At 51.1% G+C, this 19886-nt stretch overlaps 6 protein-coding genes across 6 annotated transcripts; 4 read left to right on the forward strand and 2 right to left on the reverse strand.

Annotated features, from left to right (window-relative positions):
• Positions 1–376: 376 nt before the first annotated feature.
• FIBRA_01331 (uncharacterized protein) lies at positions 377–1360 on the forward strand (the record flags this gene model as incomplete). Its single annotated transcript, XM_012323208.1, has 1 exon — positions 377–1360. The coding sequence occupies one exon, from the start codon at positions 377–379 to the stop codon at positions 1358–1360; it is 984 nt and encodes a 327-aa protein (XP_012178598.1).
• Positions 1361–2945: 1585 nt separating this feature from the next.
• FIBRA_01332 (uncharacterized protein) lies at positions 2946–3777 on the reverse strand (the record flags this gene model as incomplete). The annotated part of the gene is made up of 5 exons (XM_012323209.1): positions 2946–3342; positions 3404–3435; positions 3495–3546; positions 3602–3617; positions 3669–3777. The coding sequence occupies 5 exons, from the start codon at positions 3775–3777 to the stop codon at positions 2946–2948; spliced, it is 606 nt and encodes a 201-aa protein (XP_012178599.1).
• Positions 3778–7337: 3560 nt separating this feature from the next.
• FIBRA_01333 (uncharacterized protein) lies at positions 7338–8593 on the forward strand (the record flags this gene model as incomplete). The annotated part of the gene is made up of 4 exons (XM_012323210.1): positions 7338–7533; positions 7587–7771; positions 7839–7991; positions 8048–8593. 4 exons carry the CDS (start codon positions 7338–7340, stop codon positions 8591–8593), a joined length of 1080 nt encoding a protein of 359 aa, XP_012178600.1.
• Positions 8594–10019: 1426 nt separating this feature from the next.
• Positions 10020–11276, forward strand: FIBRA_01334 (uncharacterized protein; the record flags this gene model as incomplete). The annotated part of the gene is made up of 4 exons (XM_012323211.1): positions 10020–10218; positions 10276–10460; positions 10520–10672; positions 10731–11276. The coding sequence occupies 4 exons, from the start codon at positions 10020–10022 to the stop codon at positions 11274–11276; spliced, it is 1083 nt and encodes a 360-aa protein (XP_012178601.1).
• A 1071-nt stretch (positions 11277–12347) lies between these two features.
• Positions 12348–13607, forward strand: FIBRA_01335 (uncharacterized protein; the record flags this gene model as incomplete). Its single annotated transcript, XM_012323212.1, has 4 exons — positions 12348–12549; positions 12610–12794; positions 12861–13013; positions 13068–13607. 4 exons carry the CDS (start codon positions 12348–12350, stop codon positions 13605–13607), a joined length of 1080 nt encoding a protein of 359 aa, XP_012178602.1.
• A 1147-nt stretch (positions 13608–14754) lies between these two features.
• FIBRA_01336 (uncharacterized protein) lies at positions 14755–18046 on the reverse strand (the record flags this gene model as incomplete). The annotated part of the gene is made up of 3 exons (XM_012323213.1): positions 14755–15180; positions 15236–17474; positions 17778–18046. 3 exons carry the CDS (start codon positions 18044–18046, stop codon positions 14755–14757), a joined length of 2934 nt encoding a protein of 977 aa, XP_012178603.1.
• Positions 18047–19886: the final 1840 nt, after the last annotated feature.

Below are 19886 nucleotides of genomic sequence, written 5' to 3' on the forward strand. Positions count from 1 at the left end.
CGAAATTCATCTTATCGCAACGACTGATCACTCAACTCTTTAACGTTTAACTCTTACTCTCTTGCAACCACCGTCTTCGCCGGGCTCGACAGCGAGAGGCAAGCGGGCATCATACCTAGGCAGTATCCTACTCGGCTCGTTCACTGAATCTGGTTCAACCCTTTCCTTGATAAGTCGATTACCGGCTTAACTCGCTGGTTTCTCGCCTCGGGCAATTGTCTGTCTGACAATTTCTGGCCGTGCTTTCATGTCCGTCAGTCACTAACTGTGCATTGTGGTGCTGTCTATCTCCGTATTTTGTGTGTCTACGGAAACTTAAGTGATGCTATGATTGCCTTGTAGGAGTGGCCTCTGTATTCGTATCCCCGGTTCCGCTATGGCGTCGGTCCCCTTCTCCACTCTGATTGACCGTGTTCGTTCCGGCGTATCATCCATCGAGCTGGTGTATACGTCGCATGAAAGATGGCCGCTGCCTCGGTTATCACCCTTGCGCACTCTTCGGGTGTCAATCCTTGACTCGTCTTTCAACCCTCCCTCTCTTGCTCACCTTGCGCTCGTCAATGCACCACATATATGTCATTTGGCCAGGGAGCCCGATAGGATTCAAGTTGAGGGGGATTATGATGCAAAACTTCTTCTGTTGTCCGTGCGTAATGCTGACAAGCAGCTCAAACCGGGGGATGCAACTTACGTTCAGCGTCTTGAGATGATGGTTCTGCTCGCCAAGGATATCGTTCGAAATCGGCCCATTTGTCTTCAGGATCATTTCCAGACCTCTCATTCTGATTATGCGCAAACTGCATACGATAACGCTGCAGTCGCCATCATTGACGAGCCCACGTTCGTGGGCAAGTCGAAGGCCCTCATTCAGTTCTTACGGCAGCGTGTGTCATCCTACCTTCCGAGCTCTCCGGACATCGACCTCACTGCAGCGCCGGATATACCTTCATCTGCTAGCGTCACTCAAACGGTCAGACCACAGCTGACTTTTCTTGTGGGGATGGATACTCTTGAACGTCTCTTCGCTCCCCGCTTCTACCCCTCCGAAGAGGCTATGCTACAGGCCCTCCGTCAGTTCTTTTCCGTAGATGGGGATGATGCGCGTGTCGTTTGCGCACGGAGGGTTCTTCCTGGAATAATGCACACGCAGGACGAGAAAGGACAAGAGTTCTTGGGCATCATCCATGACTATCTGCAAAGGAATCGCGTGACCATGATTGAAATCGGGGAACATGAGAAAGAGATTAGCAGCACGCAGATCCGAAATCTGCTGGGAGGAGGAGACAACGCGTGGAGGAGGATGACCACATCCTCTGTGGCGGAGTATATCACACAGCAAGGGTTATACAGCACTACGTAGGTCTTGTCCACGAATGCGAATGTTAGAGCAATAATGATCTCCGAGCCAGAGCCGTTTGTTTGTTCAGACAATGTGAAGGCAGAAAAATGTTGCCTCATGCTAATCCCTGCCTTACGGCATAGGTCATACAACAACGCACCTAACAGGGCTGGAAGCCTTCGTAACAGGAACGTGGTGATCTCGATTGATTCTAGCGAAGTTGTGCGAGCACAGCAGAGACAGCTTGAAGAGAAATCCATGAGGAGGTGTGATAAACATAGGTATGCGAAAAATAGCACACCGTCAGCTGACTGAGCTTAGACGTGAGGATACAATGCTGTGATTTACAAGGACTCTATCTCCGACTTCTTGCCGTTGTGCGACTATGGTAATACACCATGCACGGACCATCGAAGTTCCCATCGTGAGTTAAGCAACGTCCCGAAGATATCGTGGAGGTACTGCATTCCGTAATGTCCTTGGAGTCAATGTGTTTGTTAATACAATTTTAGTATCACTTTGACGTATTCAACAAAGCATGTACGAGTGGCAGGACCAAAGCAGGATCATTATGTTATAGCCGTTCGGTACAGTGCAGTAGTAGGTTTTTGGAATATTTGATACTCTCTCGGGTGAGTTGTCAATCAAGTACCCACCCCTCACCGTAGTATTTCTGATTCTCCCCCCCATCCAATACCGTCTGAAGCTGCCCGGAATCAATCATGTCTACATATCCCACGATTTTAAAGCAGTGTCCATCTATGTTACCATCCACAGTCACATTCGGAGCCTATTAGGTATGACCGACGTTGTGATAAATAACTCATGATCTTTTTTATCCTGAAGGCTGAGCGAACGGAACCTAAGACTATCGGATCTAGCCTGCCTCAAGATGTCTCGTTTACGCTGGTATGTCGAGACCTACTTACAATTTCAACATACTCACAAGACGCCCACGCTAACGCACTTGCGTCTAAGCGAAACAAAGTGGGTCATTACAGCATTACAGTTAAATAGCGCTGAGCTCACTAGATTTGCGGCCCAGGAGCTCCTAACATGTTCAAAGTTACCAAGCATACTCCCTTACCACGGTCAGTCCTTCATGAGATCATACACATGCCACGTAGTCTAGATGGGGTGTGAAGGGTTTATCAGGGTAGTAGGAAAGTGTCGCAGGATTTTTTTGACAAGCCTTGCTAAGTAGGAGTCACCAACACTCTAATCCAAGTGTTTATTCTCGTAAACCCATTATTTCATGTACACCACACGAATGTAATCAAATTGAGTAGTCAACAACAATCATCTTGAAACCATGTCAGGTAGAATTTGCACATAGTCGCGTGCATCGCAAGTCATTCTCTTTGGGACGAATCGTGCAATACATCTCCCAAACAGCAATCCTTCTGGTGAACACACAGAGGATCTTGGGGGGATCACATATTAAAAATATGTATTTCAGGATGATTCTAGACATCCAGTGTGCCCTACTCCTCGAGTGATCACCACCCAGAGCCCATAAGCTGTTGCCCATCTAAACTATGGGCCGTCCATTGGCACATGGACAGCGCTATACACAGCCGCCTGAACTATAACCGAAGAACTTGAATTATTCAATATGAAAAGATACACGGACAGGCGAACGTCCTCTAGGGTGTGACAGACTGCCCGTTCTCGATTTCGTGTCAGCACTCGGTGCCGTTGAATCATCGCAGTCTACAACATCTCGCCCTCCATTTCTTCTCGCCCCAATCGGACGCATCTCAATGTCGTTGTCCCATGGGGAGTTCTGCGCATACATAACGGTGTCCGTATCCCAGTCAGGGTCTACTGTAGCCCCCTTTCGGAGATGGTGCATTGCATACGTGATGGGTGGCAGGTGTTCGCTCGAAGGCAAGGCGTCGCGTGTACGTACAAACGATGGTGTCTCCGAACTGAAGACAATGCCGGATGAGGTTGCTTTACGAAGGTGCAGCAAAAGGCGGGATATCAACACCGAAGTAATCCTAGGGTAAGCATTTCTTCAGTCAGCAATAAAGTATATCAATATGATAAGAAATGACAAACGGGAAGATTAGGACAGCAACGTCGGCAAGGCCCTGCACAGAGGTTGTTTTAACAAGCACAATTAGATAGATAAGAAAGAGAATTTGCGAACATTGCCTGATGTGAAAAGCGCAATATCGGTCACATTGAGAAGAACAATGGCTCTGCACAAAGGTGGATCAGTGAGCATATATCTTCAAGCATAAAACGTGGCCATACAAGAAGTATATGGTACCTAAGCGAGGGGCATTAAGATATACACCTCCGGATAAAGAGCAACACGTACCATCGCGTAGAAGCAGGTCTGGAAGCGCCGGTGTAAGCTTGAACGGACTCCCTCTGATCACGCGTTGACCGCCATTATGATAATATAGATAGTACCACGTCGCAGCCATAGCCACTCCATCGCAAGCAATTGTACATGCACGGCTGGTGGGGGCCACTGTAAAACGGGTCACTTTGGTTAATTTCCGACACTGGCGACAATGAATAGAATTCATTCACATCTGGAATATGTTGTTCAGCCACGAACGGACACATATAGTAGGAGGAAAATTTGCCTGGCTCTCAGTGTAGCAGACTCGCCACCCACAACTTCACAAGTCGGCCGAGACGAGCCGTCGGCGAGGCGGATCTTTGTTGAAGCGACAAGGAACTTCACAGGAGTGAGTCGATGCAACTGCTTAGCTAGACGGCACTGACCAAGTTGGTCCCTTCGGGCACCAGGCCCAACGATAATGTTAGTGCCGTAAGAAGCCGATTACGACTGCTAACGGCGTAAACGCGCAACGCCGAAACCGCTAGATGAGATGTTTCTGATGAGAATAAGTGAGACAGAAGTCTCAAAACATGTCCTGACCTGCGTTTATTACAATACTGATCAGCTCAAAAGCAGTGAGAAATACCGGGACAACCTGGCAGCTACGGTCTTTGTAAGATGTTGTACATAGAGTAAAGAAGGGGTATAACTGACGTCTACAAACTTGAAGATGAGCTTTGTCATTTAGTAAGGTGTGAGACAATACGTACCACTAAAGATGTCCAAGGGACCAGAAACAGCAGGTTCGTGATAGCCAGGCCCATGAGATTCAGATTATTGGCCGAGATCAATATTGTTGATATTCCCCTGTTGTGACTAAGCATTCCGATCACGGAGCTGGAGGTGAGCACCAGTTCGTAGAAAATCAAAACTACAGAACAGTCAAAAATTTGGAAGAGCTAGCATTAGAAAGACTGGAAGCGTACCAACGATCGCCGCTGCATAGTAGTTTGAGCTGATACTAGTTAGACACCAACGACAGCTCAGCGTCCACCGTCCAAACTGTAAAAATAGGCGTCGATCACGTACAAATATTGAATTACAGGATCGATATCGTAACTGGTTGTCGAGCGCGACATTATTATGGATCGTCTGATGGTTTTGGAATCAGGAACCGGCAGGCAAGAGGATCCGTTACTGCTCGGGGTGGGTGGCGGGGCTGTCGCGAGGCGTTGAACGGGTTCGGAGCACCACACATTTCGTCGACGCAGAACACCACGTATTATAAGTGCCAGAGATGGGCCAAGATAAGGGTACTTCGCCCGGCACCGGACATTATTTTCAAACGTACGTTAACGCCCTGTGTCAGTCGTTACTGGCGGAAACGTAGCATGTCTGCTGGGACAAGGCCGGGCCTGTAGCGTCAGTGCTTATCCACGAATTAGCTTATATCTCCTGCTAGTGTGGGGAAGCCGACACCTTGTCGGATATCCTGTCGAGGATTCCATGACATAAAAGCGCTGGCAGCGGAGAGAATCCACGAGCACGCGTCAGAAGACCCGAATCCGATTCCTGCAAGCTGCGGAACGCGAAGACCGATAAGGGAGGCTTCTAGGCTATCAGAACATTATATGTACTGTACGCGCATGCATGGAGTGTGTGGTCAAAGTTGGTGCTACACCGCTACTAGGACCACTCAGGCTGTGAATCACTGAATGATATGATTAGACACACTGGAGACACTCCTCCGCAACATGACCTAGAGGCTCGGAAGAGTGCACTTTCGACGATGCGTGACAGGATTGGTATGAAACTTGCACAGTTGGTCAGCTTGAAGTTTCGAAGGATCCAGTGAGTGTCACACAAAGTGCGTACCGCAAACAGTGCCAAATGAGAGTTGAAGAACACCAAGTACGTTACATAATCAAACCGTTGTTGCCACATCTGTTGGAAACTTCGATTACTTGAGACCGCGGAACCGTTGTTAGGCCAATGTGGTCCCGAAGTGCACCATTCGAGTCAGCAAAGTCAGATGGCTACGCGATGCAGGGTGCACGATAACGTTGCCATGAAACCAGGCAGTTTTAGAGTAGCAGATGAAGCCATTAGTAGTTTGAGATCAGCTCTGACTTAAGTAAAGCAGTAAAGCATATGGGTGCTTAGGCTGTTTAAAGTTTAACAAAGAGTTTCATGTCACCTAAAGCTAAAGAAAGGCCCTAGCTGTGACTCCCGATCAGTAATGATCGAGCGGAGCGCAGTCACCAGTGTCAGTTAGTATCACTGGTCAATTGCACCAAGAAACGCGTCTTGACGTTAGTCATCCCTTTTCAACGAGTGCATGTGCACGCTGGTTCTGCCTTTATTTCTGTGAAGCAGGATAGTGGACCTTGTGCGGCGACAGATAATCTATCGGCTTCCCGCGGCGTGAATTCACCATTGCGGGATGATGCCGGGATCCGCTCTAGATCGGGATCGGAGCGCTCGAGCCTCGAGGATATACTTACCAGGTATCATGTGCACGGTCACCGTGGGCAATTGACGGAGTTCGGCGGTCGAACATGCGTCGGAAACTGGCCGCGAGAGATCGCGTTTTCCTGCAATGTTTGAAGAGCGATCACTCGGCGGGCTTGACATGCAAAGAACATGGCAAGTGGTCCAATCAGCGGCTAGTGATCTGCCATGTTCGGTGTCCGAATGTGATATCTAATGTTTGAGCTCAGAAAATCGAGTGAAAAGGTCATCTCTTTTGGCGCATGTCTTGCACATGCTCGACGGTCGGACACCACGTTTTTCCATGGTGGGTGCGCCATGAGTCGTCTTCGGCCGAAATGAAGCAAGATATATTGATATTCTGTCTTAATGCAACGTTACTAAATTCGATTTGAGGACTATAATACAGCAGTACCCATCAGATCGCTGATAGAGAGAACAGAGGAACACATACGAGATGGCACTAGCTTCCTATAAGTAGTGTAGATGATACTTCTTTCAACGTTTGCTCCTGTAAGTTTCGGATAGCCGGATCTGGTAAATGTGATAAGAAGCAGCTTAATGAAATGACGATGAAGTGCAGCTTTGCAGTGATTTACTTCGTCACCAGTGACCGCGTTGATAACACGATAGCAACTCACTGCAATGATGCTGACGCTATTGCCAGTCAGTGTATGCGTGAATAGTGTGGTGCCAATTCCTCATCGGCGAAAAATTATTCAAGCAATCAGGGTGCTGTTGTTAGTAGTACATGCATGAGTCGTGATTACTGCGCGATGGTTGAATAACAACGTACGTGTCAATCCTTGGGGTTCTCGTTCCTCGCCGCATGATCCCAACGTTGGCCTGGAGGCCACGTCACTTTGCAAGAATTGACAAGCTGTGGCCAAAATAAGGCCGCTTCGCTCCCTCGGGCAGAAGCCCGGGAGCCCGACTGCCAAATAAGCGCCTCGCTCTTAGCTTGCAAGGCGATATAGGAGCAGTGGCGACCTTGCACGTAAGGTCAAGAAATCTGGAACATAATAGTATGACACTCACGCCACTTTGTTCTTAGCCCCCCTAATACGTGACAAACATATCCGGGGCCGATGGCCTCGAGCCCGATGTTAACTGAGCAGCTTGAAGCCAGCGTAGGGATAAAAGTCGACTCAAGATCGAGTCGGCTCGTAACTTACAACATCCACCGTCGCAGCCACAGCCAAATCCATGTCTTCTATAAGCTCAAAGAAACTTATACTGGTCATCGGCGCAACTGGTGCTCAAGGCATCGCGGTAATCGACAAACTCCTTGCTCCCAGCGAGGATGGCTCACCATCTCCCTACTTGGTACGGGCCCTCACCCGCGATCCTACCCATGTACGAGCGAAGAATCTTGCTTCAAAGGGTGTGGAGCTTGTCAAAGGTACCGTTCCGCTTGACACTACGCAGAGAATGTTGACTAATCTCAAACACTAGGCCGTTTCGACGACTTCAAAGCCGTCGCAGCCGCTCTACAGGGAGCCTACGGCGCATACGTGAATACTGATGGGTTCACGGTGGCAGAGGAAATTGAAGTATGGTCAGGAATCCGCATCTTCGAACTTGCCAAACAGGCTGGCGTGAAGCACTACGTCTGGAGTAACTTGGACTACTCGTTCAAGGTAAGCTTGCTAATCCGAATGTGAATTTATATCACACTCACTGCCATGATTCATGGGGCATCAACAGCTCACCGGCTACAATCCAGAATATCGCTGTTCCCACTACGACGGAAAGGGTCGCGTGGCTGATTTCATGCAGGCGCAGCCTTCCATCGTGAGCGGCAGAGATATGACTTGGTCCGTTGTTACATCTGGCCCATACATGGATATGCTACAACAAGTGAGTACGAGTAATGAGTATCTGCGAGTGTAGTGATACATACGTTTCCACGACAGGGCGTGTTCGGGCCGTTCAATCGTCGTGCGGATGGCACCTTTGTCTTCGCAGCACCCATAGGCCAGGGGCATGTCCCGATGATTGCGCTTTCCGACCTAGGATTCTTTGCCAGGTATACGTTCGACAACCGCGAGCTCACATCAGGCAAAGATCTACAGGTCGCCAGTGACCTTGTGGGATGGGATTACCTTGTGTCGACGTTCAAGAAGGTTACAGGCCTCAACGCAGTGGCCTTGTACCAGCCAATGGACGAATGGTTCGAAAACTTCTCGGGGACTGAGAAACACGTCGCAAACGAAGGCCCCGGGGGCGAGTTTGTATCATGGAAGACCAATTTCACTGCATGGTGGTCGCTGTGGCGGGATGATATTATCAAGAGGGATTGGGAGTGGATTCGAAAGGTTAATCCCAAAGGACACACGCTGGAGACGTGGATGAGGGCATATAACTATGGGGAAACCATAAATTCGGGTCCGACCCTTTTGAAGAATGTTGAGGACACAAAGTCGGTGACCATGAACAAAGAGCGCATCGTCCAGCTGTGATGCTTGGCTTGTATGTACTGCACTCACCTACGAAATCGTAAGCAAATAGTCAGCATCTTGGAATACATATTGAGTGATCACGATGAAATTACCCTGAAAGCAAGGTGTCGAATTATTTAGTCTGATGCCAGTCGACGGAAGCTCAGAAATTAAGGACTGTGATATCCTAGGTATACCTAGACATGCATGTTGAATCAGCTAAATGTCGACAAATCTAGAAAAAAACGGAAAGGAGCCTATGTGCGCGATCACTGACTCGGACGTGCGTGACTTTCATGGTTTATGAAAAGCGCACTTCTGGCCTGAGGATGGATTTAACAGGGATTCAAAACGTGAAATCCCAGATGCCAGGATAATGACACTGAAGGGTGAATTAACATATCAGAATATAAATGGGAACACGAACAGCGAAGATGCGCCTCAGAAAGACCGAGCCAGCTGTTTGTCGATCAGGTTTGGCGAACCTATTTATTCATAGGAAGAATCAATCCTTAATTTCAGTGAGGTGGCAAGGTCTACGCATATGTCAGGCGTCCCGTTGCGAGGAGTATAAAGCTTGAATAGGCACCGTCATCCAAAAATTAGCTTTATGAGACTCAAGTGAAGAATTTCCGTGAGACCGACCTGCACGACGGCACGCCTGAAGTTTCTCCGGCGCCATGCCTGTCTGCCGCTGGAGACGGTAACCTCTACTCACCGCGTTCGAGCAGCGACACCCGCCCGCCGCATTCGGGCGACATCACATTTCGCTGCGTCGGACTTCACCGTCTAAGCCTCCTGTTTGTGAGCAAGCAGTCTTCTACCCATCATCAAACAGGTGTTGTCCCTGCTCTCACTCCGATCGCCATCTTATGCTCGTATCAGTCTAGAGCCTCTTTTTGTCCACCCACCACCTGCCCTAGTACATTTAAGCTACTGATTCCTCCCGTTGAGCTTGCCTAACATATCTTCGCGCAGCCTATGGGACGATACAAGCGCGAATCAAGCAGGTTGGACCCAGCCAAATGTCCAGCGCTTCAAGGTCAGCGCCGATAGAAGCCGTGCGGTCTTCGCATATATAGCCTCCGAACCGGCAAATGAGTCAATATGCAATCCTTGACGTGGTCAGGAGGAGAAGATTACTCAGCTTCCAGAATTCAAGCTCAGAGAAAGCGATATTGAAGCTCAAAAGGAGACAATAGTCTTAAAAGAAGCTTTGTTCAGAGAATGAAGCCAGCTCTGGCATACCATGACCAGCAAATCCATTACACGTCGATTAGTAGAGTAGCTAGATAAAGGTCAAAACAACTACGCACCACATGTTATTGGTAGCATTGCTGATGTCCGATTCGTCCGGACATCCCCTCGGCCATGCACCACTTCCCCGATCCATACAAGTTCTTATAAAATAACAGCTTCATCTGCGAGTACTGGCAACCCGAAAAACATGTCTGTCGAACATAACACGAAAAAAATCATCTTGGTAATCGGTGCCACTGGTGCTCAGGGTGTCGCTGTCATAGACGCACTCCTCGCTCTCAGCAAAGACGGCTCAGAATCCCCCTATGCTATACGGGCTCTAACGCGTGATCCTGAACATGCTCGTGCAAAGGAGTTGGAATCAAAAGGTGTCGAGATTGCCAAAGGTGATTATCGCTTCAGCGAAATAGACCTGTCGAGGAACTGATGATGCGTACAACTAGGGCGATTCGATGATTTCAAAGCCGTCGCGGCTGCCCTAAAGGGGGTGTATGGTGCGTTCGTGAACACGGACGGTTTCACCGTCTCCGAGGAGAAAGAAGTCTGGTCTGGTATCCGTATTTTCGAGTTGGCGAAGCAGGCTGGTGTTAAACATTACGTTTGGAGTAATCTGGAGTACGTGTCAAAGGTCAGTATGTGAAAGCACATTCTATGAATTTGCTAATCAGGACACCTCGCTCGATGCAGACCACCAACTATAATCCAACATACAGATGTGTTCACCACGACGGAAAGGGTCGCGTAGGCGATTTCATGCAGGCCCAGCCATCCATTGTAAGCGACACTGGGATGACGTGGTCCTTGGTGACGTCTAGTCCGTACATGGACATGCTCAACGCCGTGAGTCGCCTGTTTGGCCCACAAAGCAGTGTATACTCACAGGATGTTTACGCCCCAGATGATGTATGGGCCGATCAAACGTCGTGACGACGGGACCATCGTGTTTGCAACTCCCATAGCAAAGGGACATGTCCCCATGATTGCACTCTCTGACTTCGGCTTCTTCGCGAGGTACACATTTGATAATCGCGAGCTCACCTCGCGCATGAATCTGGACATCGCTAGCGACTGGGTAGGGTGGGATTATTTGGTGGAGACATTCACGAAGGTGACCGGGCAGAAAGCCGAGGTCGTCTACCAGTCCTTGGATGAATGGTTCAGCAACTTCGACGGAGTCGACAGACCACTTTCTAATGAAGGCCCCGGGGCTGAATTAGTAACGTGGAGAAGTAACTTCAGTGCCTGGTGGTCTATGTGGAGAGACGATGTAATCAAGAAGGACTGGGAATGGATCCGCAAGGTAAATCCGAAGGGACATACGCTAGAGTCGTGGATGAGAGAAAACCACTATGGTGAGCAACTGTGGAAAGGTTCGATTTTGTTGAAGAACGTGGAAGATGGCTCGCGTATCGTTCCGAATCTGGAGCGCATCAATGCGTTATAGTCGCTGTTAGTATACCATGAGTAGGGAGTTGTGGAATACTATGCATTGTATGTCTTGAATGCAGATGACATGCCATAAGTATCCTTCATCCCGAATTATTACGAATATATCGATTTCAAATTACAACAGGCAATACGACCCCAAAGAAAATTGACACGGATTCAGAAGCGTCATACTGTATACGTGAAGTTCGTCAATAGCGTGAATTGAAGAGCTAGGAAGAATTGGATACAATATCTGAATAGCATTTAGCATGGCAACTAGAAAGCAGCCTCTTGTTAGACAGAGACCCTCCGCCACTCCAAAATTCACTCATTGGGTGCCCACAGTGAGACGACCGGTATGATGGGGTCAGACCTTGCGCACCGCCAAATTACATCACAAAGGTGCAGCGGCAGATCCAGAAGTCTTAGAATCATATGTACTGATCGCTAGCCAAAGAGTTTCGACGGTAACTCGCTCGACCGACAGGCTCGTTTACGGAAGACTCGGCAAGTGCCATTGCTCGGGTATGGAACCACGTGGCCGAACACATCCGAGACACTCGGTCATGGCGCCGAATTGAAATTATACATTACTACATGCCTAGTATATGCATCTGAGTTCGGTCTGCCGTTCATGAAGACCTAGAAAGTACTTCATAATATGGGCCGAAGAATTTTGGCACAAGATCTTACGTTAGCTGGTACCCCTTGGAAACCACTCACAGCCTGTTCAACGCCCAGGCTCATGACAGTCAGCAGACTTCGACGATTCATGAATAACAGTGGAGCTCTGGAATCTTGGAACCCTGTTACTTATAAATCCCGAATAGATCGGCAAGCCAATGCGTCTAATGCATGATATAATGGTAAACCTTAGCGCTGCACCCGCTGTGCGACATACACAGAGCCTGGGCCCATCAGACAATGTCATGTACTCATCGCTCCATTGAGCTGTCATACAGTCACAGACTCTTAGCGATTGTTCAGCGGCTTATAAAAGCCCGAAGACCGACGTTCATGCCCGACAACAGAACGTACAAAGGGGAGCTGGGATCCCCCCAACCCTATCCAAATCTAAGTGTCAGACATGTCGACAATCACTGGAAACTCGAAAAAACTCATCTTAATTATTGGAGCGACCGGTGCGCAGGGAATTGCGGTGATTAACAAACTTCTTGCTCCCGGAGAGGATGGTTCGCCATCTCCCTATTCCGTGCGAGCTCTTACCCGAAACCCTGAACATGCCCGCGCGAAGGATTTAGCCTCGAGGGGCGTCGAGATTGCTCAAGGTGCGTACCTACTACTTGGTATTTTTGTATCCGCCTTGCGGCTCATCCGTGAAATTCTAGGCCGATTTGACGACTTCAAAGCCGTTGCAGCCGCCTTACAGGGCGTCTACGGGGCATTTGTTAACACTGATAGCTTCACTGTCTCTGAGGAGAAAGAGGTATGGTCCGGAATACGCATTTTTGAGCTGGCCAAACAGGCTGGTGTCAAACATTACGTCTGGAGTAGTCTTGAATATGTGTCGAAGGTTAGCAAGCGAACGGTTCCAAATGTTTGCACTGATTCATGTCTTATTCCTCCGGCGTTGACACAGCTCACCAACTATAATCCGGAATACCGCTGCTTGCACTACGATGGGAAAGGCCGTGTAGCAGACTTCATGCAGGCTCAACCTTCAGTCGTGAGCGACTCAGGCATGACATGGTCCACAATTACATCGGGCCCATACATGGATATGCTGAACATCGTGAGTACTTTCCACAGAATTTGGGATGTCGCGTTGAATTGACGTACCAACCAGTACACGTTCGGACCGATCAAACGCCGCGCGGACGGCACCTTTGTATTCGCAACACCTGTGGGGAAAGGGCATGTCCCCATGATCGCACTCTCCGACTTCGGCCACTTCGCCAGATATACATTCGATAATCGCGCACTCACTTCAGGCAAGGATCTGAAAATCGGGAGCGACTGGGTTGGATGGGACTATCTGGTGTCGACGTTTATCAAGGTAACAGGCCAGAAGGCAGAAGTTGTAAACCAATCCTTGGACGATTGGTTCGACAACTATGAGGGTGTTGATCAACCCGTCTCCAACGAAGGCACGGGTGCTGAACACGTCTCGTGGAAGACGAACTTCACCGGATGGTGGTCCATGTATAGGGATGATGTGATCAAGCGAGATTGGGAATGGATTCGCAAGGTCAACCCGAACGGCTACACACTCGAGACTTGGATGCGAGCCAATAATTACGGAGAAGGCTCGGGCCAAATGCTCCTGAAGAATATCGAGGACGGTCATCGAGTGACGTTAAACCAAGCTCGCATCGCGCAGTTGTGACCACTGTAATTACTTGCGTGAAATTGAATGTATAGTTGTTCCGGTCATTGCTAGGGATTTTCTCGAACGAAAATATCGATCATGAACGGTCTACGAATGCAAGGCCTCAGTTAGTATTGTCTCTTTCTGCAGCTGACTTATGCGTTTAAGGCCATCCTAAGGTTTCTGCGCGGAGTGCATGTCACCTGCGTGCGTGGTAAAGGCGACCATAGAGATACAGATCACTACGCTGTCGGCCATGGTATCTGTTCAATGCATCTGTGCATATTGTACGAACTATCTACTCACCAAAATAAAACAAGCGGCCTAACGGCAGCGGCCCCTCCCTTCGCGGGATGAACTGATGAGAGAATATTCTAGCTTGGCGAGCACACTGGGTGCCAGTCATATTGTTAGCAGCCCTTACGCTGCTAGACAGATATCAATATACGTAGCCGTTGTTCCTCTTGAAGGATATCGTGACCGCGATGAAGAATTCGAATTTGTTCCGAGTGCCCCGTCTCGATACGATGACGGTCGATACGCTTTCAAATTTCAGGAATAAAGCGGCTGACAGTTGGCGCTGAGATGCTACTTTCCCCTCAGCGTGTTGACAAATATTGGATGAGAAGCTTCAGGAAGCCTAACGTCGCCGATGCCCTATGCGTAACGGTCGTGATTTGAGATCTCATGTTGATTTGAAACGAGCGAGTCGAGGATCAATTTCATCCGGGTATCCATGCATAATACACATTACGATAACAGTCATGTCTACCCATGACTGCCAAATATCGAGGAAGGAGTGAGGTCGTTCAGGGCGAAATGTAAACAGGATAAGTTTAGTGGAATAGCGTGCGGGATATGCAGCATGCGGCGAGCTGAGAGAGAGACCATGAGTAAGTGACACAAGCACACATCGAGGGTAACGAGCACGAGAGAAAATAAGATGGGGAACTATATCACTAAAAGACAAATTAATCCATCCTGATCCATCCAACGAAACGGGAGAAATGCAAAGAAGAAGTGTGGATAAGAAGTAGCTTAAGCTGCTGATAGATGCAGGTCGACCCGGACTGCGTGAGCTAGGCTTGCGAGTAACTGGGGGAGGTTGAGGTTGAGCGAATGAACCCTAAGGCACCAAGGTTGATTGTATGCTGAGGGTAAACACTCAGTAATCAAGGAATGCCATTTCGCTCAATCGACGACTCTCCGCATCCTCAATCCGGGTGGCCTCAACCAGGATGCTGCCGCGATTATGCATCGTCGGACTGAGCGCCTGGCGCGGACGCAAACCTTGGCCAACAGTGGACTTGCGCGGAGCTATAGAATCCACAGGTGATATGGCCTCTTGCGAAACCCGGACCCGCAGAGCAGGTGGGAAAGACGTCGGCGGCACTGAGGTGGGGTACGGAGATGTCGGAGACGCAGCGTACGAAGGGGATGTGGGGGAGATGGGTAATGGGGGGACGGCTGAGGGATTGACAGAAGGATTGGGACGAGTGACACGGAGAGTAGTGAGCGTGCTTGTGATACTGCGTCGCAGGTTCTGCATCGAGCTCATTGGGCGTGGATTCTTGAACGGTGGCGGGGCAGGCTAAGAACAACAAATCAGGATCAGAAAATACCTACGCGTAGAAAAAATTACGCACTGTATCCTCCGAAACGACAGATTTCCGCGAGAACACGCCAAGCGTCATGGACCGCCTTCTGTTCGTGTCTCGGCTCTTCCTCCGGCCTCGCGGGTGTACATCCCCCTCCGCCGCAGCCATCAACTCGCGCATTTTCTGCGCCTCGTCATGCATGCGGGCGGGATCAGCACTAACAGGTGTCTCCCAATCCGACGAAGAATCGTCTGCAATAGGGCTCTCGACGATCACCTTACATCCTGCGTCATCTTCCTCGCCATCGCCCATACTCCCACCACGTCCCCTAGTCTCTTCACCTCCAGCCACTTTCACCCCCCCAGTATGGTGCGCAGCGTGCCCCATTGGCCGACGTGTCCTACTACGCGCGCGTGCATTATTTTTGGCATCATACGGTGTCGTCGGTGTTGGGGGTACACCTTCAGACGGTGCAGAAGACGATGCAGTGCGCGTTGGAGACAGTGCAGGAAGCTTCGACGAGCGGCCCCTCGCATCGGTAGAACGCCTGCTCTCAGGCGCGGGTGGACGCGCGGGCGCAGCGGTCAGGCCTAGTGCGTTCTGCGGGTGCCAAGGGTACGTGAACTGATGCCACGGAGACGGCGGTGCTGGTGATTGACTCGGCGCCTGTGGAGGCGCGGGCGACTGCGTGAACAAGTGTGACCGCGGTGGCGACGTTGACGATGCCTGCGACTGAGCAACGCTCGTCGAGCGCCCACGCCCTACGGGGGGCGCCTTTGCGCCGTGCGCGTGCTCGCTGTCGGTGAGGTCGGGCGACATGCGGGAGGTAATGGAGTCAGTTGGAAGTGACACAGCGATTGCGACCGCAGGAGCAGATGACGAGCTTGAGCTTGAGGCGCGCGGGCTGGCCACGGGCGACGTTTGTCTCTCCTTGCCATCTATCGGTGGCGGGGTATACGCCGATGGTGGTGGTGGTAGTTTCCGCTGAGGTGGAGGTCGACGTGTCTTCGCTGGGACTGGTGGGGGGGCAGGCTCGTCAGGTGAGGTCGTACTGGCAGACGGGTCAGCAGGTACACCGTCGACACTTGCTTCGCTTCGCCGCCGCGCGACATTCTCATTGCGCTCGCCGGGCCGTGTCACCACAGTCACACTGGGGCGTGCCCTGTCAGACGACTTGCGAGAGAAGAATCCTGTACTCTCTCCTTCTGCTTTGAAAGATGTCTGCGTGGGCGAAGAGGCTGAGCGCGGCAACGCAGAGTGTAGCCATCGCGAGACTCGCTCAGAAACGTCGCTCGAGCGGCGTGGCTTGGCAGGGAGCCTTCTCTGCGGAGGAGAGGAAGGAGCATGTTCGGTAACGAATGCGTCCATCGAGCTCCTTGCAAGTTGCTCCGTCGAGGGCGACATCTGTGTGGCCCCCACGAGTCTGTTATAGTCCTGCGCGGTCGTATTCACCACAAGCGAGCTGGCGTCCATGGTAGTCGCCCGTTCGGACTTCTCTTCGGGACAGGCCAAGTGGTCGTCGCCCGACTGCACAATACGCATCTCCGTCGCATTCGGCGCCTCTACCCCCTTCGTGATCGGGCCCTCGTATACCCTATCAACAGGCACGTTCCCCTCGCGATTCTTCGCGAGCCAGGCCTCCTTGATCCGCTGTGCTGCTGAATCACCGTCCTCACCCTCACCGTCCCGGCTCCCTCGTGGTTCACCCAAAACGATAGCAAAATGTCGATCGAGCTCTGCTTCCTGCTCACTTAAGGAAAGCATATAACCCTGTGCATCACGGTAACGCGGAGTGTATGGCGAAGGTGGGAGGAGTCCTCGTGCGCGGAGTGCGGCTTGTCGTTGCTCAGCGGAGGTGAACGAGCCTGGAAGTGGACCAGGAATAGGGGCGCGAGGGAGTGCTAGATAAAGCGCCGGCTTGCGCTTTGTGGGAGGCGGGAGAGGAGACGGTGGTTGTGGGGCATCGGCATCGAATGGAGTGCTCGCGCGCGTGTGATCTCGACTGGGGCTACGACTGGGACTACGACTCCTATCTCGCTGCGTCTTACCGGAAGGCGATAATGCGGAAGTAGTGTTAATGTTGAGCGTACTGGCTGGAAACTGGGACGTAGTAGGCGAACGCAGCTTGGACGTGATACGCTGGAAAAGGCCTGAAGTCGGTCGAATCTGGGAAGCGAGAGTGGGGAGGGGAGGAAGGTCGTCATCCTTCGATCTACGACTGGTTGACGGAAAGTTGCCTAACGAAGAGCGACCGTAATGCACCTGTGATGAATAGTCGGATGGTGACCTGGAAATAGACGTAGACATAAGCATTCCCGTCCTGGATCGTCGTGTATATGGGTGATGGTGGGGGAAAGGAGAAAGACAGTCGTCACATTCACGGACGATGGGCCATGTGATCAGGAAATATGTCGGGAGGCAAAGAAGGACGGCTGAGAAAGATGGCTGCAATAGGAACTGATGGCATGATTCCAATGAATAGAGGGATGTACAGCAAGCGCAAGGGGGGACGAACGTCTACCCCGGGAATCGAAGCGCGAGGGAGACCATGCGGCGCCAAGAGATGGAGGCTATTATAAAGTGGACTCACCCTGAATGATCATGGGCGACGTCGAGCGTGAGTGCGCTGCTGGGACAGACGTGGGTACTGGTCTCACATCCACTTGCACTCTCTGGCGCTACCTCGATCACGATCGGAGGCTGCTGTGTTTCGCTCCGACTGACAAAGTCGTCGCCCTCGTCGCATTGCACGTCGTCAATGTCGTCGACCGCCAGTGTGCGCTCTAGATTTGCTCGAACGGCCACAGGCTTGAGGGGCGTCCCTGGTTGCCGAACATGATCTTGCGCGGTGATCGCCATGGCAAAGCAAGCGGCCAGGATACAGGGGAATCAGCAAAGCCAGTGTACCAGAGTATTTGGAATATGCTCGAGACCCAGGTCTGTTGGGTTATTAAGCCTCTTGTGCGGTCGTCGTTCTGAATGTTCAAGCACTGATCCTCGTTGTCAGTCAAAATACCAGGCTGCACGCACCCACGCCTGAGCATGCGCGCTGTTGCCTTCCTGACAAATGACAAGCTTCTCTGGCCTGAAGAGATGAAATTCGTGACCGGAACGTGTCCACGTCGACAACCACGGTACAAGCTGGCCGTCCCAAGGAGAGGCGGAGCAGGGGGGGGGGAAAGAGGGGCGCCGGTGCGCCTGAGAAGCATGATTATATACCGTCGGGACGAGCACGTCTAGACAGACAAGCGAGCCTGACCGGGTCCAGCTGAGCTTCGTCTCCAGACAGCGCGCATGCTCTTTTCCCCGCATCATGATCGTCCGTACGATGCTAGCGCCCTCCTTTCCGGGGTCCTCACTCGTTCACATGGTCACAGTGTGTCACGCCTCTCCTCCCTGGCCGTCGGGCTTTGCCTGTCACCACTTTGTCACGCGGACCCCACCTCCATTCCCATACCCTCGCTAGAGCAGTACTACTGATGCTCCGCGCACAACTTCCTGTGCTGCAACGCCCTCTTCTGCACCCAAGAAAAGCCCACACGCCCGGCAATGCGGCCGCCGTCCCTCTGAACCCGCCGCCGGCGCAGTCCCTAGACCTCCCGCCCCCCTCCGTCGTTCTTTTTCCGGATCCGGCATCATTTGCCTGGTGTTCCGGATACGCGTGCTCCAGCCGACGCCTTCTAGCACGCCCATGCGCGCCGACCGCACTGATTTGTCGCTCCCCGTTGGACGCATGTCGTGCCGGGGAAACTGGAACATATCGCAAACGTATCTCGCTGCATCTCTCGATTTAACGGTAGCTGACCAAGGTACACATCAGAGTGGCATCCATCCTTTTTTTTGTCGGTGCCCTATTCGACAGTCGGGCACCGTTCGGCGCCATGGTCTGGTATGTCCTCGCCAGAGTAGCTTCAGCCACAACCCGGCTGCAACCTAGCGCGCTGATAGCTGTAAAACCAAATTGCGGCGCGCAGTTTAGAATCATACCCTGACGATCCCAGCGTACACCGGCTCCACATTACTGATCGCTACCGATTTGCGACTTTAATAATTTTATAGCTGGCACGGCTCATCGAAACTGTTTGCGCCACGACGAAAAAATGATCTAGTACAAGCAAGCTTGATGCCGTGGGCTCATTTTCCTCGATGTCCTGACTTGGGGCTCAGCGGCATATATGGCAAGACCCCATCTGTGTCTTGACATCTGGTGGCGGTCCTGTCTCATCTTGCATGTGTAGCATCATGATCCCGAGTGTCCAGCATGATCCAGATTGATGACGAGAGTAAGATGAGTTCAAGTCCCCAAACTGAGATTCCTCTTTTTCTGGGCATCTGCGCGTCCCACCTCTGTCGCTGAGTCTCTTGACGTCAACATTGAATCATCTGCCAACTTCCCCGCATATGTTGTGGCGTGTTAGCGAAGTGCGGTGATACAAAAGAAACAAACCTTCCCTGTAGTGCGGCGGCTCCCTGTGGGTAATAAAGGGCCGGATTTGCGCTATTATTATTTGGATGTAACGACCTCGCAATACGCATAGTTTACCCTTGGATACCCCAACGTTTCAGCTCAAAATACACTCAAACATTCAGAGCATACAGATTATTTCCAGGGACTACAGTAGTACGCGTGACCGGATCCTGATGTCTGCTGTGAGTCTGATCAGAAATCTTTGATACAAATGCTGCACAGAAGCCACTG

This window comes from Fibroporia radiculosa (genome assembly GCF_000313525.1).
Source record: "Fibroporia radiculosa TFFH 294 genomic supercontigs, scaffold591, whole genome shotgun sequence".
NCBI classification, from domain to species: domain Eukaryota; kingdom Fungi; phylum Basidiomycota; class Agaricomycetes; order Polyporales; family Fibroporiaceae; genus Fibroporia; species Fibroporia radiculosa.